The sequence below is a fragment of the Astatotilapia calliptera genome, chromosome 4 (assembly GCF_964374335.1).
Source record: "Astatotilapia calliptera chromosome 4, fAstCal68.1, whole genome shotgun sequence".
Taxonomy (NCBI): Eukaryota; Metazoa; Chordata; class Actinopteri; order Cichliformes; family Cichlidae; genus Astatotilapia; species Astatotilapia calliptera.
The window spans coordinates 47,807-68,482 of NC_137425.1; the positions used below are offsets into that span (position 1 = coordinate 47,807).

A 20,676-nucleotide genomic window follows, 5' to 3' on the forward strand; every position below is an offset into this window, starting at 1 on the left:
GTTTTCATTTCTGTTTTGCATTTCTATTTTCCCCAGTTCTTCTTGGTGAACTTTTTTGTAGTTCTTAAATTTTGGTTTCCATACTCCTTCTATTCTGTGTCCAGTCAGTGTCTGTGTCTGCCCTGGTCCCACGTCTCTGTTCCCTTTGTTGCTGCCTGCTTGTCTGTGTCTGTAAGTTCAGTCTGTGGTTCTTGTTTCACTTTGAAAGTCCGTGTCTCAAGTTCAATGTGCTTCCCCTGTATCGTTAGCCCCGATTTGTCCCAGCTGTGTTTCCCTCCTGACTCTCATTCCCTGATTGCTCCCTCTGTGTATTTAAGCCCTGTGTTTTCTTTGGTCTGTGTCATGATCTCCATCGTTCATGCTGTGTGGCCTGCCCCAAATTGTTGTTTTCAGTTTAGTTTTTGTATTCTCAGTTTTGCCAGTTCTCTGTTTGCCTTCTAGCAATAAATCTGAGTTTCAGTTTACTTTCTGCCTCCAAGAGTCTGCACATTGGGCCCTCCTTACCACCACTTCTGCCTGCACACAGCCTTCACATGACAAAAAAAAATACATTTCATGTTAGATGATATGTTAAAAAGATGACTGGAAATTTAAAAAAAAAATTTTAATTTGACATAAAACAATTTATTTTGAAAAACTAAAAATAAGAAAATAAAAACGTGGATGCCATGGAGAATGGCTGGACAGTGGTATGGCTGAAGGCGCCAATGCAACCGTCAATTTATTTGCCAAATTTGAATTGATTATCAACATGACCCCAATCTACACCTCTAAATGCTTTGTTTCAAAAGTTTGGAGTTATAGTGTTAACAGACAGAATGACACGCAAACATAAAACCTCCTGATCTTACAACTGTTCCGAGAGAACACTTTTCCCGTCAGTTAACAGGTTTGGTTTTAAGAATATATCCTATATGGATGACTGGTTTCCCACTAAAGTACCTGATATTCTAACTGGATGGGACAAATGCTTAGTCTTGCAAGTGGAAACTAAAGTTGGAGTGTGTTATTAAGTGGAAAACATTCAGTTCAATTCAGTTTTATTTATATACCACCATAATACAACAAGTGTTGCCTAAAGGTGCCTTATACTGTCTGGTAAAGACCTTACGATAATACAGAGAAAATCCCCCAAATCTCATGACCCCGTAAGATTACAGTGGGAAGGAAAAACAGGAAGAACCTGAGACAGAACCAGGCTCAGGGAGGGGGCAGACATGTTTGTGCAGTACAGATGATCTGATCTCCTGAGATATTCTGCTCAAGCCAAGGTCTGATGGGAAAATCCTCCAGCCTGCCTGTGGAGGGAAAGTATGCTGCAGGACTTTCAATTCCTCTCATGGCTGCATAAAAGCTTTTTATGACTGTTGTGACAAAAACTTACGTTGAATCTAGCTTAGCCTTGGTGAGATTCTGCTTTCAAGAGACATTTTAGATTCAAGCTCCTCAGTTGTCATGTCTCACATAGGAATGCATGTCATATATCATGCATCTTTAAAAACAAATATATTTTTGACCAATTAATCTGTTGATCTTACTAAATGTCTCTTTTATTATTTTAAATGAGGGGTTGATAATTTATGTTGTCAGAAAGGATTTCATAAAGTTCTGATGGGAACTGCTGAACGTGTGTGTGTGTGTGTGTGACAGAGTGAGAGAGAGAGTGTGTGAGAGTGTGCTGACACACTACCTGACCTCTCAAGTTTCAGCCAGAGACGTAAAGTAAAGCGAGGCCAGAAGACCTGAGACGGAGAGAGACATACGGACAGGCAGCATGGTGCTGTGACTGATGTTTACTGGATTTATTGTGGAAGAAACAGCAGAAGCAGGTGAGTCTGAACTTTATGTTTTTGGACATGAAGTGAAACCTAAGATTTTATAGACTCAAGACATTGGTTTGTTGTTGACCTTTTCATTTGTTTATGGAGCAGTTTTTTGTGATAATTAAAGACACGTTTTCATCTGTTAGTCTGAAAACTTTAAAATTTACAAAAAATGTCTAAAATTACAATTTTCACCAAAGATTCAAAGTGCTTTGGATTCTGATTTAAATGTAAGAGCAGGATTTCATGCTTTAGTTTTCACTTTGAAACAACCGATCCTCGTTATTGTCCTGCTTCTCAGTACACTGTGTGTGTGTGTGTGTGTTACACCTGTTGCGTTGCTGTTAACCTGATACCCTCTGTCATCATATCTGCACATCATCAGACACTTTTTAGCTTAAATGAAAAAAATATCAAAGTAAATCAAAAGTAGACTCACTTTAACCAAACTGCTCTTCTTTTATGCAAAGATTCAATTCAATTTTATTTTATTTATATAGCGCCAAATCACAACATAAGTCGCCTCAAGGCGCTTTAAAAACCAAAAACACAGAATCATTTAATCTTTCCAGGCAGGTTTGGACTTTTGAATTTCCCCTATAGTGACCAGTCTCTCTACTTGAAACTTGTGTGAAAGCCTCACAGGAATGTTCAGTTGAGTGGCCTGTGCTTGCAGGTTTGGCATGTTTGCTAACTGAGTGTCTGTAAGCTCGAATTATGAGGATGAACTCTGATTGTTTCACTTCATGCTTTTGCTGCTAGAAATATAAAAAGGCAAAATAAATTTGTCTTGTTGCCATGGTTTTATGACGTGTCAAGAAACATGCTTCAGGGAATGATAGCGTAAGATGATAATAGCTCACAGTTTAAACAAGCAGGAGTATCTGAAGTGGCTGACGCAGAGACAGTGGAGTCAGATTTTTTTTTTTTTTTTGGCCTTCTTATTTACTGCCCAATGTGTAAGTCGGAGAAACCAGAGTGCTCCTTCTTTAACATCTTTCTGGCAGATGATGACGTTGATCTCGTGTATGCAGCACACTGCAGCAGCACCTTGTGATTATGGAGGTTAGCATTACTATGCTACATTATCCACCCTAAATGCGACTCAGACTTTAATAGTTGTAAAGAGGGTTGGGTTTTATAAGACGAAGCACTGACTGGGTTTAGAGTTTAAGGTAAGCCAGCAGACATTATTTATAGGCCAGCTGACTGTAGTGAAGAAGCTGATCAGGGATCAGATATTAACAACTGCTGGGACCAACAACTGCTGCTTTCCAATATAGCCCTGTGTGGCTGCAGCAAAGCTGAGCACTAACAGAGGAGGGTCACACCAAAAGGTTAAGAGTCTGCCACAGGAAATGGCATTGAGCTGGTCACATTAGCACTATTAGAGTCAGATCAGGATGCTATGTTTGCTATAAGATGAAGTGGCAGCTTCTGACCAGGAAACATTTCGTTTAAATTGATGATCACATATCCGGTTGCTTTTCTTGAGAACCGACAGGTGCAATAGTTTAATCACGTGTGCTAGCAGCTTCTAGCCTCACAGGCCTGTACTCCATACATAAGTTATGCTGCTGCCCGGGTTGGGTAGGTTAGGTCTGCAGGTATAGGTGTGAATGCGGGAGTGAATGCGAGCGCGAATGGTTGTCTGTCTCTGTGTGCAACAGACTGGCGACCTGTCCAGGGTGTGCCCCGCCTCTCGCCCTATGACAGCTGGGATAGGCTCCAGCGCCCCCCGTTACCCTGAAAAGGATAAGTGGAAGTGAATGGATGGATGGATGGTCTGCTACTGTGACATTCTTTAGCAATAAATGCCCCAGGCTTTGTAAATAAGAATGCAACAATTTATTCAAGTGTTCAGGTCCCCAGGAAAACCCATGACATCCTAAAGCAGAGGCTGTCAGAGTCCAGAGCATTCTCATTCCCAACACATAACCCTGTCAGATGTGTTTTCCAAAGCTCTTCATAATCAATATGTCAAAGACATTTACATGTACAGATTCATTCCATCTGGCTCTCCTCTGTGTGGTTAGTCCTTTGTCTTTCCTGTTGTTGGCTCATCTGCTTACCTCCCTTATGTTTCCCAGGTTCCAGGTTTCGCGGTTCAGGTTTTTGTATTGTAGTTGTGCAGTGTTCTGTTAAAGCCTTCTCCGTCTCTGTCTCCATCTGCATTTGGGACCACAATCTCTCATCTCCGTCTGCCTCAGCAGATGTGACAGTAGCACTTTCAGCTTTGTTCATCATGTTTCATGTCTTGATCTTGCGTTGAATGACTTTGACAAGGTGCTGTTAGTTTTTGGTTCTTTGTTGTATTCATTTAGAAGTACTAGAATGTCTTTTTCTCCTCCAGTGGGTTGTCAGTTATTATTTATTTATTTATTAACCTTTATTTAACCAGGAAGATCCCATTGAGATTAAAAACCTCATTTTCAAGGGAGACCTGGCCAAGATAGGCAGCAGCAGATGTCTCACAGTTACAGAAATGACTCAAACACAGGCAGCAACAACACACATGCAACAATAAGTGAAAGAATACAAATAAAAAATAAAATAAAATTCTATAAAATTCAAACAAAAATAAAAAAGTCAGTTAAAATGACAATCAATCTAATTGAAACAGTTACATGTTATGGACTTGGCCTCAAGGATTCGTAAGTAACTATTAACAGTAGTTTCGTAACAAACAATGTTGCATGACTCACTTCAGCTTTTTGCTACCTTTTTTGTTGATCAAGTAAAGGGTGAAAGGATCTCCTCAGTAACTGTGTGAGGAGTAACATCACCAGGGTCAATTGAAAATCTGATCTAAAGATTAACCCTACATATTAATGACATTTATATGAAATAAGGACTACAGCCAGAGATTGGGAAGATAAAGCTTCCATGCCTGATGGGTACAAATTTAACCTATGTCAGCCTCTGCACCTTTACATGCTTGGCCTCTTCACACATGGAGAGTTCAGTTGCTCACAGATACGACAGTAACCACATCACTTGAACTTGCCTGAGTAGATGTCAGGCAAGTTCAGTTACAGTCAGGATTAGCTACATGAACTTAACTTTGGTTAATGCTGTTATTTCCATAGAGAGTACAATTTGTCTTCTTGTCAGTCTTTCATATCTTGTACATGTTTAACCTGATAAATATGTCACGGTGTGTTACACAGGTTTCACCACCAGGCAGTGCCAATGAGCAGAAAAATGTAGACAAATAAACTTTATCTAATGCTGATGCTAAATGTTAGCATAAGGAGAACTAGTTCCAGAAAGAGTGTTTCATTTACAGAAAAAAAACTCTACAAGTGAAACTGGTGCCAAGTTCACCTGTGTGTTTCACAGTAGTACTAACTTTAGTAAACTGTAAATTTACCTTTATCCAACCTCAAATAAAGTAGCATTAGTCACCTCTGGTAAGCATGAATCGTCCAACAAGTTAATGTTAGCTATTTAAATAACTGATAATTCCATCGTATCATACTTTAAGGCAGTGGTTCCCAAACGTTTTTTGCTGGGCCCCCCTTAGTTTTACAAGAAAAATGTTGCTCCCCCCCCCCCTCCCCCCACCACAAACACATCCTCCAACCACACACACCCATATTTTGTTACTCCATTGCGGTTTATTTAACACCTGAAACATTTAGTAAACAATTAAGCAAATACAAGTAAACTGCAATAAATTACAGGTAGTAATAAAATACACTACTATTTCTTTTACGCTACGTCCACACCTACACCTAAACGACTTCTACTGCCGTTTTGACGAGCCATCAGGCAGCCTTCACACCTCCAACGGCCCCAACAATAGAGACACTTTGGACACTAATTCCCCCACCTCTCCCCCCTCCATAGAGCCATCACCACCTTCAAACCGTTCACCTACAACACCCCCCTCCTCACCCCACACAAAAGAGGATTTCACACCACCTCCTCCCACCACAACTCTTCATATTCATGAAGCAGATGTGAGGAAGCAGTTTAAGAGTCTGAATGCTCGAAAAGCTCCCGGCCCAGACGGTGTGTCTCCTGCCACCCTCAGACACTGTGCAAACGAGCTGGCCCCAGTGTTTTCTGGCATTTTCAACTCCTCACTGCAGGCATGTCATGTGCCTTCCTGCTTCAAGTCCTCCACCATAATCCCTGTCCCCAAGAAACCTAGGATCACTGGACTAAATTACTACAGACCCGTGGCTCTGACATCTGTGGTCATGAAGTCTTTTGAGCGCCTAGTTCTCTCCCATCTCAGGACCCTCACGGCCCCCCTCCTGGACCCCCTGCAGTTTGCATATAGAGCCAACAGGTCTGTAGACGACGCCATCAACATGGCCCTACACTTCATCCTGCAGCATCTGGACTCCCCAGGAACCTACGCCAGGATCCTGTTTGTGGACTTCAGCTCTGCCTTCAACACCATCCTTCCAGACCATCTCCGAGGCAAGCTTTCCCAGATGAATGTGCCTGATCCCATCTGCCGGTGGATCACTGACTTCCTGACGGACAGGAAGCAGCATGTGAGGCTGGGAAAGAATGTCTCGGACTCCCGGACCATCAGCACCGGCTCCCCTCAGGGCTGTGTTCTTTCTCCTCTGCTCTTCTCCCTGTACACCAACTGCTGCACCTCCACCCACCAGTCTGTCAAGCTAATCAAGTTTGCAGATGACACCACCGTTATTGGACTCATCTCGGACGGGGACGAGTCTGCCTACAGGAGGGAGGTTGAACGTCTGGTGTCCTGGTGCAGCCACAACAACCTGGTGCTGAATGCCCAGAAGACAGTGGAGATTATTGTGGACTTCAGGAAGCACACAGCCCCACTCCCCCCCATCATCCTGACTGACACCCCCATCACCTCTGTGGACTCATTCCGCTTCCTGGGTACCACCATCACCCAGGACCTGAAGTGGGAGCCCACCATCACCTCCGTCATCAAGAAAGCCCAGCAGAGGATGTACTTCCTGAGGCAGCTGAAGAAATTCAACCTGCCAACACGGACGATGATGCAGTTCTACACTGCAATCATCGAGTCCATCCTCACCTCCTCCATCACCGTGTGGTACGCTGGAGCCACTATCAGGGACAAACAGAGACTGCAGCGTGTTGTGCGCTCTGCTGAGAAGGTGATTGGCTGCAGACTCCCATCTTTGCAGGACCTGTACACCTCCAGGACATTGCGGCGTGCAGCTCGGATCTCAGCTGACCCTTCTCACCCTGGACACAGTCTGTTTGACCTGCTCCCCTCAGGCAGGAGGCTCCGGTCCATTCGCACCAGAACCTCTCGCCATAAGAACAGTTTCTTCCCCTCTGCTGTTGGACACATGAACAATAACCATATGACTGTTCCCACCACTAACACATGACCCTACGCTGTGTTCACTGCATCATTCCATGTTTGGCACTGATCACCACCTGCACTCATGTATATATCTTTCAACGTAGCACTCTTAATTCTTATTCTCATGTATATATCTCATGTATATCTCATGCACATATCTTCCCACGTAGCACTTTTAATTCTTATCCCTACTTTTATTTTTTTCCATGTCTATTTAAGTGCTATTTATGACACTATGTTTGCACTGAAGCACCGCAGCAATTTCCTAATGTTGTAAACCTGCTCAACATTTGGCAATAAACCCCATTCTGATTCTGATTCTGATTCTACACGGGTAAACCACACGTAAACTGCGCTTCGAATCACCGAAAACAGTTTTTTTTTTAAACTCCTTTTTTGCGTTTACGTGTGGACGAGGAATACAGAGTTCGTCACGCAACGTCAAAGGTATGTGCCTTTTTTTCACGTCACGCTGTGCACCACGTTATTGTTTACATGTTTACAGGGGCGATCGTGGCTCAAGAGTTGGGAGTTCGCCTTGTAATCGGACGGTTGCCGGTTCGAGCCCCGTTGTATCCTTGCGCAAGACACTTCACCCGTTGCCTACTGGTGGTGGTCAGAGGGCCCGGTGGCGCCAGTGTCCGGCAGCCTCGCCTCTGTCAGTGCGCCCCAGGGTGGCTGTGGCTACAATGTAGCTTGCCATCACCAGTGTGTGAATGTGTGTGTGAATGGGTGGATGACTGGATATGTAAAGCTCTTTGGGGTCCTTAGGGACTAGTAAAGCGCTATATAAAATACAGGCCATTTACCATGAGATGAATTGCAGAATGGCAGATAGAGACAAAATACTGTTAATCTGACAATCTGCAGGTTTTACACGCTTACATATACATTTAGAAAGGCAGAGGTGTCACGGTGTGATTATTTTAGTTGTAGTTGTTTTTTTTTCCTGTGTAATAATATTCAACACTGCTATCAATGTGCCTCTTTGTGCAAAATGGGTTCAAAAACATAAACAGCTGTGGGACTCTGTTTGTCCGTGATTTGAAGAGCCCAGCGCGTGTTCCCGACGCAAGGAAAACCAATTCTGCAGGGAGACCTACCTTGGCATTTGTGCAGGTGAAGCCAAAGGGCAGACATGCTTCACCATATTTTCTAGTCTTTGGCTTAGAATGAAGTTGGTTTGGAAACATATTCAGCGATGCTTCATCTCCTGTATTGTGTTTGTGTGGGAGCCCCAGGACTCTAGAATGCAACCAATTTGGTCACAAATGCGATCAAACTTTTCAGTGGTGCGACTAAAAAAAAATTTGGTCGCACCGGTGCAACCAACTGTTCGGGTAACAAAAAAATAAATAAATAAATCTCTGCAACTCTCCGTGTGGTCAACAACAGACACACATTATGCCCCTATCATGGACTAAACCAATCAGAGATAGTCAGGGGCGGGACCTCTCTGATTGGCCATGGTCCAGTTGAAAGTGCAGGTGGAAGAGGGAGGTAAGTAGCTTGAATAAAGCGATACCGATTCATTAAATCCTGAATTGAATTTTAAATATAACTGTGTTTTGCCAGAAACGCCAGATTCTCAGATTAAAGCTCAAAAAACTATTTCAACAACCACCAAACAGCAAATGAGAGCAGGTACACGGATTCCACACAAAGGCGTAAATACAGAGCGGACCCGACACATAAGAATCAGCTTTGTCTTTCTCAGCTTTCTCACCCGACGGCCCGTAGACAGACACGCTGTCGGAGCTTAGCGATTCTGATGCGTCGGGTCTGCTCTGTATTTACGTCTTTTTGCGCTGATTCTGAGCTGCAGGTTTTGTCTCTCCAACCAAAATTCACCGAGCCAGCAGCAAAAGAAGCAGCAAACTACGCTTCATATTTGATAAATGTCGTCATGAATTCCCTCTGAGTTTTGCTGTTTTGCTTCCACCACGATAAAAATCACACTTCATGCACAGCTCTCTCTCTCTCTCTCTCTCTCTCTCTCTCTCCCTGTACTTCAAAAACAGTTTCCCGTCTCAAATCTCTGTTTTTTGCATTATTCATTCGCTTATTACCCATCAGTGTACCGTTGTTTACAGCGCTGTCGGCCGCTGTCTTTTTCTTTTTCCTTTTTTCACTTAAATGACCTCGGACAAGAAAGCCTAATTTCTGCTGTTCAGTACTGAAGAAATTCTAACTTTTTAAATTTTTTTGTGTTTTATTCTCAGTTACTTTGACACAAAGGCATCTGCAGTGATGTTCACAATTCTGATGAAGTCTCACATGTATCAGTACTGATGAATGATCAGAATTATAATATTTCTGACTGTCTGAGGCTAAATTGAATCGAATCAGGATGTTGAGAACCGGAATCGAATGGATTATAGAAATCAGTGATGATACCCAGCCCTAGTGAGCAGCCTAGGCCTGACAGAAGTAGATGTAGCTGTGGGTAACAAGAAAAGATGAAAAGAACTACAGGGAGTGCAGAATTATTAGGCAAGTTGTATTTTTGAGGAATAATTTTATTATTGAACAACAAACATGTTCTCAATGAACCCAAAAAACTCATTAATATCAAAGCTGAATGTTTGTGGAAGTAGTTTTTAGTTTGTTTTTAGTTTTAGCTATTTTAGGGGGATATCTGTGTGTGCAGGTGACTATTACTGTGCATAATTATTAGGCAACTTAACAAAAAACAAATATATACCCATTTCAATTATTTATTTTTACCAGTGACACCAATATAACATCTCCACATTCACAAATATACATTTCTGACATTCAAAAACAAAACAAAAACAAATCAGCGACCAATATAGCCACCTTTCTTTGCAAGGACACTCAAAAGCCTGCCATCCATGGATTCTGTCAGTGTTTTGATCTGTTCACCATCAACATTGTGTGCAACAGCAACCACAGCCTCCCAGACACTGTTCAGAGAGGTGTACTGTTTTCCTTCCTTGTAAATCTCACATTTGATGATGGACCACAATGGGGTTCAGATCAGGTGAACAAGGAGGCCATGTCATTAGTTTTTCTTCTTTTATACCCTTTCTTGCCAGCCACGCTGTGGAGTACTTGGACGCGTGTGATGGAGCATTGTCCTGCATGAAAATCATGTTTTTCTTGAAGGATGCAGACTTCTTCCTGTACCACTGCTTGAAGAAGGTGTCTTCCAGAAACTGGCAGTAGGACTGGGAGTTGAGCTTGACTCCATCCTCAACCCGAAAAGGCCCCACAAGCTCATCTTTGATGATACCAGCCCAAACCAGTACTCCACCTCCACCTTGCTGGCGTCTGAGTCGGACTGGAGCTCTCTGCCCTTTACCAATCCAGCCACGGGCCCATCCATCTGGCCCATCAAGACTCACTCTCATTTCATCAGTCCATAAAACCTTAGAAAAACCAGTCTTGAGATATTTCTTGGCCCAGTCTTGACGTTTCAGCTTGTGTGTCTTGTTCAGTGGTGGTCGTCTTTCAGCCTTTCTTACCTTGGCCATGTCTCGGAGTATTGCACACCTTGTGCTTTTGGGTACTCCAGTGATGTTGCAGCTCTGGTGGCAAGTGGCATCTTGGCAGCTGCACGCTTGACTTTTCTCAGTTCATGGGCAGTTATTTTGCGCCTTGGTTTTTCCACACGCTTCTTGCGACCCTGTTGACTATTTTGAATGAAACTGTCACGGCTCGGGTCAGCGGCCGTGTGAAGGGTGGAAAGGAGGACTCAAATGCAGCACTTATTCAGACGTGAGGGTGATTTATTAACAATACCAAACATAAAGTGGAGATGGCAAACAGAACTAAGGATGAACTAAACTGGGAGAAACTAAGCCAAGGAGTGGCAAACCTGAACATCGAAGTGAGAAACAGCAGGGAGAGCACGCAGGGAATTTCACAGGGTGTGAACACAGACGACGCGACGAGGAGCAGAGGAAAACACACACTATAAGTACACAGAGAGACACTGGGAAATCACACACAGGTGGGGGAAACAGCTGGACCTGATTAACCTGACGAGACAGGGGAACACTAACACCAGGGACCAATAGAGGGAGCACAAACCCAGAACCCAGTATCTAAAATCCCAAACACAAACCATCCCAAAACAGCCACAAATAATAATGAAAGTAATAACAATAAAGAACATAAACACAAAGTCACTGAGTCATGGCCACAGGACCATGACAGAAACGCTTGATTGTTCGATGATCACGCTTCAGAAGCTTTGCAATTTTGAGACTGCTGCATCCCTCTGCAAGATATCTCACTATTTTTGACTTTTCTGAGCCTGTCAAGTCCTTCTTTTGACCCATTTTGCCAAAGGAAAGGAAGTTGCCTAATAATTATGCACTCCTGATATAGGGTGTTGATGTCATTAGACCACACCCCTTCTCATTACAGAGATGCACATCACCTAATATGCTTAATTGGTAGTAGGCTTTCGAGCCTATACAGCTTGGAGTGAGACAACATGCATGAAGAGGATGATGTGGACAAAATACTCATTTGCCTAATAATTCTGCACTCCCTGTATTGATAACTTTTTTGTTATGTTAAGGCCTGATCTGTCTGAAATTCATAGCCAGTGCTCTGACACAGTGCCATCAATCTGTGAATGCTGAAAAAGCACAGTGTATCCAGAAAACACATTATATGCTGCAATAAATACACTGCCCAAGTGTCCCTCTACCACTGCCTTTCAGCAGCGGACAGCAGCAAAAAGGTCGTCAGAGGAGGCCGAGATGATGATTAAGTTTGACATTTTCTACAATATTGACAAAGCACTTTAAGCACAAGACTGTTAATCATTCAGAAGTGAATGTTGTCTGTATGGACTGCAATTTCCCCCCCAAAAAACTGCACATGTAAAACTGCGGTGTTAAGTGATGCGGTTGAAAAATTGGAGTGCGCCTAACTTTTGTGCCGGTGCACCTATTTTTTTAAAGTTAGGCGCACCGGTGCCCCCATGGCAAAAAGTTAGTCTAGAGCCCTGGGGAGCCCCGTCACAAACCTGTCCATTATGCTAGCAGTGTCCAAGCGTTTATTTATTTATTTTCCTTTTCATACAGTGCCCCTCCTGCAATGGCTCTGCGCCCCCTGTAGGGGGTTGGCCCCACACTTTGGGAAGCTCTACTTTAAGGGTTAACAGAATTCACCGAAAACAGGATTCCAAAATCCTGCAGCTTAACCTGCAAACTGCCCCACATGGTGCCACAAGCACGACCTTAAGATGACAACTAAAAAGTTATTTGTTGTCATTTTCAACAGATAATCACTGAATACATTCAGGCCCACTAATCATGGCGTCTTCTTCACAAGCTGAATACATAAAAGACAACTGAGTGTTTCTGAGTGAATGACACAGACTAAACCACAACGAAAATGGGGCTAACGTTACACTAACCAGGAGATGGCAGCCTTTTAATGGGCAAAGTCTTTAAACCATCAGTGTGATAGAGTGGGAAAATTGGCTAACATCATATCAAATGTATCAGTTAAAGCCACCAATAGTAACATTAAGTGATACAATCTTAGTTTCAGAAACGTCTTCTAGAGTTAAACTTATTTTGTTTAGTGTGAATCCTGATCAAGGTCTCTCTTATCTGTCGCCTAGGATCAGGAGACGCTGGTCTTAGAAGCAAAAAATATCAAGAAATAATAAAACTGAAATAAACAAATTTTTTCAGACATCTATTAAATAACACGTTGTTTTAAATTGTGTTAAATTGCGGGGACACCTTGTGTACCGGCATTATTAAAAATTGCATGCCAGGTTAACTAATGAATGACACAACACTTTACAGTTAAATAGATACATGGATAAAATTAAGGAAAACAACGATTTCATGGTTTCTCATCTGTCAGTGGCTTTGCTCGGTAAATATCATGAGGTAATTTTCCTGTAATAAACTTATTTTTGCACATTTCTTCTAACATATCTTTGAGATTTTCTTCAGTTTCCTAATCTCACAGAGCCTGATTGTCAGAGGTTGTGTGCGGAGGCGAGGAAGAGATGACCCACACGCAGGACTCTTGGTGCAGAATGAGGTTTATTGAACATGGAGACAAAAGATGATAGGACGGCTGGCTGAACTTAACGGACTGGTAGACTAACTGGCTGGATGACTGAACTGAACACGCGACAGGAACAACATCAATGACATGACCGTGAACGAGTAGAAACAGAGGGCTTAAATACACAGACTGATGAGGATGATAATGAGAGACCGGTGAGTACACAGCTGAACATAATCTGGCTAATGACACAAGACGAGCTGACACAGGAAAAGCAGGAAGTGAGCACATGGAAGTGGAAAAATAAACTGAACATGAACAAAACTGAAAACACTGGGTCACCGACCCAGGAACCCTGACACTGATATGTTCACACTGAATAGTTTAGTGCAGGACACAGCAGGTTGTATTTAGAGGCAGGAAATGAGGATACATACAATCCTCCATAAGTGGAACAAAACTGATAAGAACCTCTGTTAATCCCAACTCTTAAAATCTTCCTGCTTTGTCTTCCAGAGCCTGAGCTCCGGGAGAAAATACAGAGGCATCCTGTTTTGTTTTCCTTATTTGAGTATTTTGCCATTCATTTTTACCTGCCTCTTTGTTGTGTTAATTTATAACCTGTGTAACAGTTGGTGAAATGTTAGTATTTGACCACATTTTGACCAGCTCTTGTAATGATAATGTAATTAACGCATTTTATTTTGTATGTTTTATTTTTATGTTGAGCATAAACATTTTCCTTTTTTTTTTGCATACCGGATTGGTGTACAGTTAATTTGATACATGGAAAATAACCGGTTAATTTTGTAAGTATAAGGTAAGAGCAGAGGTTACTTCCTGTTTTGGGAAGTAAGGTCAGAGAAGCTGCTCATGGTGACGGTCTAGCCGTGTGAATGTTAAAGAAGAAATAAGTCCTAAGTTCCAATTACACCGGTTTGTCTACTTGCAGGCCAAAGTGGTATGTTTGTTTATATTTTGTGAATTTTATATTGCAATATGTTTTAATGCTGAAATATAGTTTTCTTGTACATTTGTATTCACCAGTTCTACGGTGTACCTGTGTATGTTAAGAGAAGCACAGTAAACATCAGTAAGGAAGAACTCTCGTGTCTCTCGTGTATGTGTACAAGCCGGCATAACCTGTTTTTATTTAATGTAGTTTTCAGAGTTGAAGAGAAGCATAACTGAATGAAACACCCACACATGCACACATGCGTTATGGCAGAAGGTTGGAGGATTTATAGTTACAAGTTTCTTGGCATCTGATTTGCAATGTGATCCTCGCAGAATCCGTACAGACAGAAGCACGTGTGTGTGTGTGTGTGTGTGTGTGTATCTCCATGTTTGCGTGTGTGTGTGTGTGTGTGTGTATCTGCATGTTTGTGTGTGTGTGTGTGCTGGTGTCTGTCAGCTGCTCGACTCTGCAGCTTGGTTCTTGTCCGCAGAGATTTCAGAGAGAAATTGTAGAATCTGAACTTGCTGTCAGTGAACTTGGGAACGTCTCAATCAGAGAAACTCACACAGCAAAATTTGACACTGACAATATTCAGACAAGACAAATTTGTCTGCAACAAACCACAAACCAGCTGGGGTGACGTTAAACAGTTCAAAAACAGCCATCAGCACTTCTGAATTGATTTAAGTAGATGACTGCAGAGCTTTGCTGTTCAGATCTTCAGGAGGTTCCAGCCATCCAATCATGACACACAGAAAGACAAAACATTACTAATAATATAAAAACTTCAAACAGCTGTGGTAAACAGTGAGCGACGGTTCTGCACAAAGCAAACCACGTCACGGAGGTAAGAGTCAGAAACTCTAACGGGAAAGTCAACGTTAGTGTGCAATGTCAGACATAGGCTAGCTCTGTACTCATGCATCACACAGTCTTCTAACTCTGTGCAATAGAAAAACAGTGAGTGAGACACTGAAATGATTCCATTCCAACAGAAGGCAGCTCGCTCACATATCGGAGCTCCCATCTGTCTCTCACATGAAGATTGTTCAGGTAGCTCCAAGTCTCAGGACACGACTGCAGTCTTTGTTTCTGTCATGTGGTCACTTTCTGTCCTCCATGTTTTGGATCAGTAGAAAGAGTGAGGTGAGCACCAACAGAAGGTGATCTGAAGACGAGCTCAGTATGGAAACCCTCTGTGTGTGTGTGTATTTGTTATTATTGCTGCAAATTGTGGTAAATTCAGACTGAATGACAGGCCCTACATTAGTCACATGACAGTCAGCTGTTTCATATTGGTGCTCTGTGGTCACACGCTGTGCTGTTTAAAGTCGATATAGTTTAAATATTGCTCACCGATTTACAAAGACTTAAAGACACACACACACCTTAGACTGTTCTTTGGGGAACAGGTTGTTATGATGTTCAAGTTGGTATGATGTTTAAGTTCCCAAATAACTGAATAAATGTTTCTTTAAAATGAAATGTGGAACAGCACCCCCTGCCTGTAGGAGGCGTCTGCAGCTGTAGTCTGTCATTCACTTCCTGCTCAAAGACCAACAGAGCCAAGAGGGAGACAGGAAATACCAAACGTTACTGAGCACATCCAACAGCATTCTGCAGGCTATGGTTACACACACACACACACACACACGCAGAGTTATCTGTGTTGTTGTTCCAGCAGGGTGTGATGATGTTGTGTCACACCGATAGAGAAAAGTCCTTCTGCTTTTAATGCATCTGTGGGTGTGTGCCCTCTGATAGTGTTAGTGTGAGCTGATTTATGTATTTTGTTCTCGGAGTCACTCAGACTTTCCTTTCCTTCCTTAAAGGTGTAAAAAAAAAAGTTTTTCAGATAAACGGGATTCGATTGTGGACAAAGGAAAGCCTTTAAGAAGCTCAGTCAGCTTGATAAAATCTCCTTTTTCCTTTTCTGCAGCTGAATGTTTTCCAGGGAAGTTTATGAAATATTCTGGATTCACAGGCTGAAGATTTGTGCTGGAAAACTGCTTGTTGTCGATGTGAACACAAAATCAGAATGTCATCTGCATATAAACAGACTTTTTTGATCCGTGTTAGACGTCACGAATCAGGTCCTCATACTGCTGTGAATTCCGGCCTTATGCATTAACAGTGAGGTTTCACTGCCACCATTAGGACCAGAACACGATCAAACCATGTGGGGACTTAAGAACTTCTCTGGATGTCAGGTTTAATGAAGACCTCTTAGTTAGGCAGGCATTCAAATGACATAATCTTTTATTGATGGAAAACCAACATGCCAAAAAAACAGACACACTGGCAGCTAGGAAACCGACTTGAACTCTGGAAAATTACAAAATAGGAGGTACGATAAGCAGGAAACAAGATGATGTGACAATGGACTAAGGCAAACTGAGGGAATAAATACAAGAGCTGATGAGGGCCAAGGAGAGACACCTGGGAATACACACAGCTAAATCTAACAACGGGACAGGAGCTAAAGAATAACAAAGTCTGGACAGACGTCAGATTTAATCTATCATGAATTATGTTTATTACTATTAGTCACAATGGGTTTTTTACTTAAAATGGTCACTGTGAATGTAAAGTGATGTAAAGTGGTCTCTGATGCCATCTTGTGGTGAATCAAAACATTACTGTCTGTCAGTCTGTGTGTGGCGCCGGCTATCACCAGAACAAGAGGCTGAATGACATGTCACTGATGGACACACAAACATTCACACAAACACACAAACACATGCACACATTGACAAACAAAGACATATAAATGCACACACACACACTTTCAGGTTAAATCAGAGGACGCAGCTACAGCAGCTCTCACTGTAAGCCTGGTTTTGTGCCATCATCAGATTTTCTGTGGTTACATTTGACCTATTGTGCTTTAATGTGTTTGTATGTTCATGAATGTGCATGTGTGTGTGTGTGTTTTGTGTTTCCACAGCAGTGGCACTTTTAATGAGAGTTAATGTTTTGAGCTGAATGTTAACGAAGCTTTAAATGTGTTTGTTCTGATTGATGTTAGTGAAAGTTATTACATTTATTTTAAATCTGTTATTCTTACATGTGATGAAACAACATTTTAACACAGGTGTTACTTAGTGTTTGAGGTAATAATGAATTCTTTGGACTGATTCAAAGTGTGTGTGAGCGTCTCTATTAAGCTTCCTGTAGCCTAATATTTGTGGGAACCAGCAGAGTCACTGAGCTGACAGACGAGCTGGGAGACATGCAGTTTCTCTGCTGAGTCTACTGTAAAATGTAGTCAATCATCAGTGTGATCAATAGTGATGATTATATTCACTGAAAGAAGTTTTTATAACATGCTACATGTCGGAGTCACGGTGGATGAGTTTATATCCAGCTAAAATACAAAACAATGTAGGGGTTCAATGAGAGGTGAAGAGGGTATGAAAGAAAATCATGTAGAGACACTGAAAGGATGTGTGTGTGTGTGTGTGTGTGTGTGTGTGTGTGTGTGTGTGTGTGTGTGTGTGTGTTGGAATGAGCCAGGTCATCGTACTCACTGTAATTTTACACCCAAGGGTTAAATTGATGACTCCCAACAGCTGCTGGTGCCATAGTAACGCAAGGGTGGGGTCAACACCAGCAACACTGAAAACATGAAAGCTCAAGTGAAGTATAGTGAGATACTGCATTCTGATTTAATGTTGTAGTTTTGATTTAGCTTTACTTATAACTACCACATGACGGCAGGAAGCTCCGGCCCAAGGTAAAGACTCTAAAATATGAGAGAAAGTGTTGAGCTGTGAACAACATTTAAACGCTCCAGGCAGGAAGGTAGAACGTATTTTTAATAGTCACGTCATTTCAGATTACCAGTGAACTTTCTGATTGATTCTCGTAATTATTCACACTTTATTTACAGTCACATTTTTCTTGTGGTTCTTGTTTGACTTAGTTCGCTTTTAGTTAGTTTCACCGTGACATCATGGTGCTCCTTTCTAATGAAGGGCTTAAATCCCCTGCATTTTCTTTCCCTACAGGTGACAGGTGAACTAGGGAAGTTCAGGAGATTCTGCATGATGCCAACATGGCACCTCTTTTGCCCCCTATTGGTTCAGAGATTTTTAAACGATTCACACCAGCATCACTGGAGGAAATCCAACGGCGCCATGAAGCTGAAGAAAAGGAATGTCAGATAAGAAAGGAGAACAACATTGAGGTATATAATATACTGACTGATCAGCTAAGGATAAGTAATCAGGACTCTGAAAACATATAATCCATACTCTGGCTGTGCCACAGATTGCAGAGGAAGATCTTCCTAAACCAGCCAGTGACCTGGAGGCCGGAAAACCTCTTCCCCTTATATATGGAGACCCACCTCCTGAGTTTCTCAACACCCCACTGGAAGAGTTGGATCCTTTCTACCAGTCGAAGAAGGTGCTTTTGTTTAAAGAAATATATGTTTGAACATAAGGATGTCCATAAGTGTACAACACATTTCTGTAATTGTATTATCATATCTACGGCCATATGTTCTGAGCCCTCAGGTGAAGAGAGGAGCTGAACTGCCAACTGATCACCAATTGGTGGTGAGTTGGATCAGGTAGCAGGGGCAGATGCCAGACACACCTGGCACACCCAAATATATCATGGGGGTGTGCTGGAAATGTTCTACACCTTCATTGATTAGGCTGCTGCAAGGAGATGCAGCTGCAAAGCAGTTGATACCTCTCGTGATCCCTAATCAATATTGTGGACACCAGAGGGGAATAGAGCCACTGGGCCATTGGGCTTGGTTAGCCTGTGGGACTCCACAGGCAGCTGACAGGTACCGACAGGCGAAGGGGAACTCAGGCTATAGATGAAGCAAAATATCACAAGGGGAAAGAGGTGCTCGAATTAAACTGTTTATAGCAGGGTGGGTTGTTGCTTACTTCAGCTGACTTGGTCATAGAAAGGAATACTTTGAGGGCATCCTGAATCCTATTGGCATAGCTTCTGTAGAGCTAGCAGAGTCTGAGAACAAGGGAAGGAATTGGGCTTAGTTAGCCTATTACTAGAGGTGAGTCACTGACACAGTTAAGCAGTTTCTTGGAGGCCTGGCTCCTAGGGTGGATTAGGTTCACCATGAGTTTCTAAAAGCCCTGGATGTTGTAGGGCAGTCACGCTAATGGTAAAAACACAGCCCTTTTCTGCGGTGCCAAGGTGCCACGTTCCCAGCCACCATCGATGAGTCAGAGGCCCCCGGGAGAATTGGTGGGGGCGCGGGAGATGTCGTCAGTAAGTCGGGAACTATCGCCTGGATGCTGAAGCTCCTGGTAGCCAGGAGAATGTGATCTGCTTCTTCTGCAAGTGAGTGGTAAACCTTCGCAGCCAGCAGTGCTCTCACTGTCAACGTAAATGAAGACAGAAAACCAAACAGCAGTGACTGAAGTTGGAGGACGAATGCAATTTTTTTTCCACACAAAGAGGGTTCCCGATGGTTAGGAACAAATGTAATCACATGGCAGGATGCTGTTAATGGACCAATTTTCAGTCAGGAGAACAACTGCAATAGAAGGTTAGTCATTAACATACTGCTGCATGGGCTGGGCTGTAGTTACATTGTAAGGTTTTAAAAACTGAGCTTAAAAAATGAATAGTAATGGTAAAATCCGAGAGAGGCCGACAGTGATCACTGACTGTTTTAGATTAAATAAAACAAGATACAAAGAGAACACGCTAAAAACACAACAGCCTTAATAAATGCAGAGTGGTTTGGACCCAGAAGCAGGATTCATCAGGTCATCACTTAATGATCGGATATTCCACCCTCTGTGAATGGTTTAATGCAGTACAGTTGTTATTATTATCACTCGTCACATCCTGTTTATGACAGTTAAAATAACATTCATAAGAAAATTGTCTGTGTAAACTGTATCTGGTGTTTATTAGGCCGATACTACTGTACTTTAATGTAATTGATAAGCATAGTACTCCAAGAGCCATATATTTTATGAGGTGGTACTCATTGTGAAAAGCTTGAGTAGTAAGGCATTCCTAGTTGACACACCTGCAGCACAATGTGGAGCTCTGGGATGGTTCCTCTGGATTGGCAGACTGGGAAGGTGGTCCCCATCATTATGAAAGAGAACTGGAGGGTGGATGCTCCACCTATACAGCGTCTTGAGTTTTCCTGGAATTGTTTATGTCAGGGTACCAGAGACAAGAGTTCATTTGCTACTAGAACACTGGATTCAGGAGGAGCAGTTTTTGTCATGGTTGAAACAATGGACCAGTTCTTTATCCTCTCGAGGATATTTGAGGTTGTGTGGGACTTTACCCAACCAGTCTACATGTTATCATTTGATACTGATGGTGAGAAACACCATACCACCTGTCTGCCTGTCACCTGTGTCTCACCTGTCTGTCTCTCTGCAGACCTTCATTGTGCTCAGTAAAGGAAACGTGATCTACAGGTTTAATGCTGAACCCGCCTGTCACCTGCTGAGTCCATTCAACCCACTCAGGATCTTAGCCATCAAGGTCCTCATTCATTCATATCCTTTACGATAGTTTGCACCCTACCTGCATAATGTCAC

The 20,676-nt window shown here is 42.5% G+C and overlaps 1 protein-coding gene across 1 annotated transcript; it reads left to right on the forward strand.

Annotated features, from left to right (window-relative positions):
* The first annotated feature begins 1,599 nt into the window (after positions 1–1,599).
* On the forward strand, positions 1,600–20,650 carry LOC145428452 (sodium channel protein type 4 subunit alpha B-like). The gene is made up of 4 exons (XM_080300656.1): positions 1,600–1,829; positions 18,133–18,311; positions 18,395–18,532; positions 20,516–20,650. Exons 2-4 carry the CDS (start codon positions 18,180–18,182, stop codon positions 20,648–20,650), a joined length of 405 nt encoding a protein of 134 aa, XP_080156782.1. The 5' UTR covers positions 1,600–1,829; positions 18,133–18,179.
* The last annotated feature ends 26 nt before the right edge of the window (positions 20,651–20,676 follow it).